Genomic DNA, 4,029 nt, shown 5'->3' with positions numbered 1-4,029 from the left:
TAAAAATTGGCATAGATTGTTTACTTGGATGTTAAATTTTGATATCGCCTCTAGATAGTCGCGACGTGAATAGGAACGACCGTTAATAAAATACTCTGACTTATCGTTTTTGTCAAAGGTGCGTGTGAAGTCCACCGATTTTTCATCACAAAGGCTTCCCTTATTCTTTCGCTCGTCGCAAACTTCTACAGATATTTTAGCCGATGAACAACCATTTTTAACATAATCCCTGATAAAATTTGAACGCGCCAGCAATTTGGGCTCACCACCCAAACACAAAACTATCGCTGATACAAGTGTGGATTTACCTGAGCCATTGGGGCCAATGATAACGTTTAAATATTCTGATGGTGTGAAGATGCATTCTGAGTATGTCACGAAATCTTTGCAATATACACTTTTTATTTTTCCAAAATTGGACATTTTCGCAAAACTAATTTTTAAAAGGATGAAGTAATTGAGCTTTATAATAATAAAACACTAAACATACGCCGATATTTTACTCGCTGCCAACGTTGCCAACCCTGTCAACCGCTTTTACTGTCATAATAAAACTTCTAACAGAAAGAAAATAACAAAAAAAGGGTGATTTATGACAGTTTCAAATAAATATTGATAAAACTAAATATCGCAATTAAATGAAATTGTTGTCATATTGAAACCGATGAAAGCTGTATATGAGAATAAAATTGATAGTTATAGAACATGGGAAATTTTGTATAAAACCAAATACGAGTCGATAGAAGTAAAATGCTAGACTAAAGTTAAAGAAATATTATTTGTGTACGAGTAGAGAAATGTGGCGATCACTGTCGCTATTACTTCCAATAATTTTCCAAAAAGAAAAGAAACCGTAAATGTTAAGGGCAAATATGGAATGTCTCTGTAAGGATAGCGTATATGGTAGTGCGATTTAAAACAACAAAATAAAAATAATAAAAAACCAATCAAACAAGCGTTATAATACAGTTCCAAAGTGCTATTGCTATGGAGGGCGTCATCATATGGAAATCTAGAAGATTTGGCCGAAGTAGCTTTGCTAGTTTGCCAGGAGGAAGGAAATCGGTGTCCACAGCAAGTAAGATATGTAAGACATTAGTTCAAGAAGTGCAAAAAAAAAAAAGACATGAAGTAGGTATGTACGTTTCGCGAAGATGAGTTACAAGTGTGAGTGTGCGCAGGAATGTAAAAAAAGTGCAATGACCTGACGGACCAACAGGGTCAAACTAAGGGCCAAAAGAACGGTGCTAACGGACCACACTGTTTAGACAAGACATGCCGTTAGTTATTTATCAATTCTTTTCTTTCCTTTCTTTTGTAAGTGTAACTGAGCTAGTCAGTTATAATAAGCATAAAACCTCAAAAAAAAGAGGAAAAATTAAAATTTAATTACTTGTAACTTTGTGTGGCCATAGTCGATTTTGTCCACATTTGCGCAAAGTAGATTTTTTCGTAAAGTAAATGTGACAAATTTCGGCCTTCTATCTATTCTAATTGTTGAGTAATGAACAAAAACTCTTAAATTTTTATTCAGAAAAGCGTCGTACCAACTTGCGTGCAAAAACTTGAAGGTTTTTCCGAGGTTCAAGTCGATATCTTCAATTTTGTGACCAGGAGAGTACCAACAGCAAACACCACACCATACATATAGATGGACATACATGGTTTACCCACTTTCGAATTTCACGCTGATCAAGAACATGATCAAGAACAAGAGTCTTTGCAGATTCCTTTTGGGTATTACAACCATTATGAAAAACAAACAAAAAAACTATACTCGCATCCTTGAGTGGTGGCTATGAAACGCATTTCATTTGATATTATCGAGCTATTCAGAAAATTCAAAATTGCATTTTGGACATTCATTATATTTGTTGCTTACGGCCAAAGTCCATTAAATACTTATAGAGACTTATAATATCCCAATAGTCGGTTTTGGTCAAAATGGTGATTTTGATGTTAACTGCGAAAAACGGCCTGGACTACCAAAAAAGTTCGAGGAAAGCGAATTGCAAGACTTATTCGACGAAAATCCAGCTTCAACTCACAAAGAACTTTCGAACAACTTATCAGTTGAATCGTCTGTTTTTAGACGTTTACTTGCGATCCAAAAGAGAAAAAATGGCTACCATATGAATTGACTGCAAATGCCATATCGAGGCGTGTCAACATCTTGATTTCGTTGCCTGCCAGGGAAGTAAGGAAGAGTTTCCTGTGGTGTATTGTGATTGACGATGAAAAGTGGATCTACTACGACAATTCGAAGCGCAAAGGGTGTTTGGCTAGTTCAGGAGAGCCATCCGAAGCGGAATATTAATAGCCGTAGTCCTGTGCGTATGGCGGCATCAGTAAGGTATAATTTATTACGAACTGCTAAAACCGAAAGAAACTGTTATTGCAGATGTCTGCAACTGACGTCAATTGAGTAAGCTGAACCAAATAAAAAACCAGCAATAGGTAGGTTAACACCTACCAAATCATCGCCTTGAATGCCGCGGTTTGCTAAAGAAATGTAAAAATAGGTTAATAATTTAATCGCTGCCAAACCAATGACGTTCTTTCGATACGATATCGCCATGTTGCCAGAAAGATAGGAAAAAATTGTTGAAAATGATGGAAAACATTCCGATTAATATATAGTGCACCAAGTTTTCTTAATAATTGCTTTTCTCTAAAGAAAGACGTATTAATTTTAGAAAATAGGGCGCCGTTTCATAAACTTTCATAACATTAAACCCTATTGTTTTTATTTACTTATTTATTATTATTATTTTTTATTTAACTACGCCAATACAAAATAAATTAATCATATAATGTGAAGAAAAATTATTACAAATAAAAAATAAAATATTTTTACTAAATTAAGGCTAACAAGCAAAGTTACACTCACGACTTAAGTAGCCAGAATTAGATGTTAAACCAAATAAATAATCGAAATGAACAATGCATTCTTTGCAAGCATACGAAATAATAGAACGAGACTCATGTAGGTGTATTAAAATCAAGCCTACTAAGCGAGACTGTTGACGAAATATCACCCTTACTAAGTTTCAGCAAAAATCCTATTCGAAGAACCAAGCTTCAGCGCTCAAGAGTAGGAAAATGGATCAAAAGTAACACTGTTCGTAGGGAGGTAATGTTCTATTAGTTTCACATCGCCGTCCTCTCAAGCCAAACAACAGAAATTATTTCTGGATACTTTCAACCATATCAATGTAATAATTTTAACTGGAACACCAAATGGCAGATGTATATTCAAATGACAGCTTTACCAAAGCCGTGTAGAAATCTTTTGTAACATCCTTTGACCACCTTCAATGAACCCAAATGCATATGTCGCTTTGCGTGCAACCAAGACGACATTCACTCCAAGGGCTCACCATCTAACTTATACTCAAAATTGATATTGATAGTGGACACTCTGCTGAACGATAAGGAATTATATTTTTTGTACTCAACGACATCCCATTTACCTTACACCATTCCGACAGTAAAAATAACTCTGATTCAAAGAGACGGAAACTTTCTGAGCTTGGTGAGGAGAGAGACAGCTTAACATTATCAGCATACATTAGTACTCTCGAGTAGTTAAGCAAATCATTATTAATAAACAAAAGAGCAGTGGGCCTAGATGGTTCTCTGCTGGACTACAGATTTCATCAACATGCTCAAACAGGTACGACCTAATTAAAGCTTCTTAGGTACGATCCATAAGATAAGAACGAAACCAATTAACCAGGCGGTGACTAATTTTATTAAATGCTTTACTAAGTATAAATAATATCCGTGTGACACCCATTCTTGAATGAGTCAAAGACGTGACAAGAAAATTCTAAGAGATTCGTAACCGTAGATTTGCCGTTGACCAAGCCATGTGGGCAAGGTGAAAGAACTGGTTTAATACTCTTAATCAATCTCTTCGAAACAAGTTTCTTCAATAAATTAGGTAAAACGGAAAATTTCGCCATACCTCTGTAATAATGAATTGACCGTCTACTACTCGACTTATGCAGCTGTAAAACATAACTG

General features: G+C 35.3%; 1 protein-coding gene across 1 annotated transcript; it reads right to left on the bottom strand.

Moving 5' to 3' along the window:
* Nucleotides 1-3: 3 nt before the first annotated feature.
* On the bottom strand, nt 4-460 carry LOC119643553 (structural maintenance of chromosomes protein 5-like; the record flags this gene model as incomplete). The annotated part of the gene is made up of 1 exon (XM_038042936.1): nt 4-460. A coding segment is annotated over exon 1 (420 nt), but the record flags the coding sequence as incomplete, so codon positions are not given.
* Nucleotides 461-4,029: the final 3,569 nt, after the last annotated feature.

This window comes from Glossina fuscipes, unplaced genomic scaffold (assembly GCF_014805625.2).
Source record: "Glossina fuscipes isolate IAEA_lab_2018 unplaced genomic scaffold, Yale_Gfus_2 61236, whole genome shotgun sequence".
Taxonomy (NCBI): domain Eukaryota; kingdom Metazoa; phylum Arthropoda; class Insecta; order Diptera; family Glossinidae; genus Glossina; species Glossina fuscipes.
Note: the sequence above shows the minus strand (reverse complement) of the source record. Positions and strands in the feature narration are given on the sequence as shown.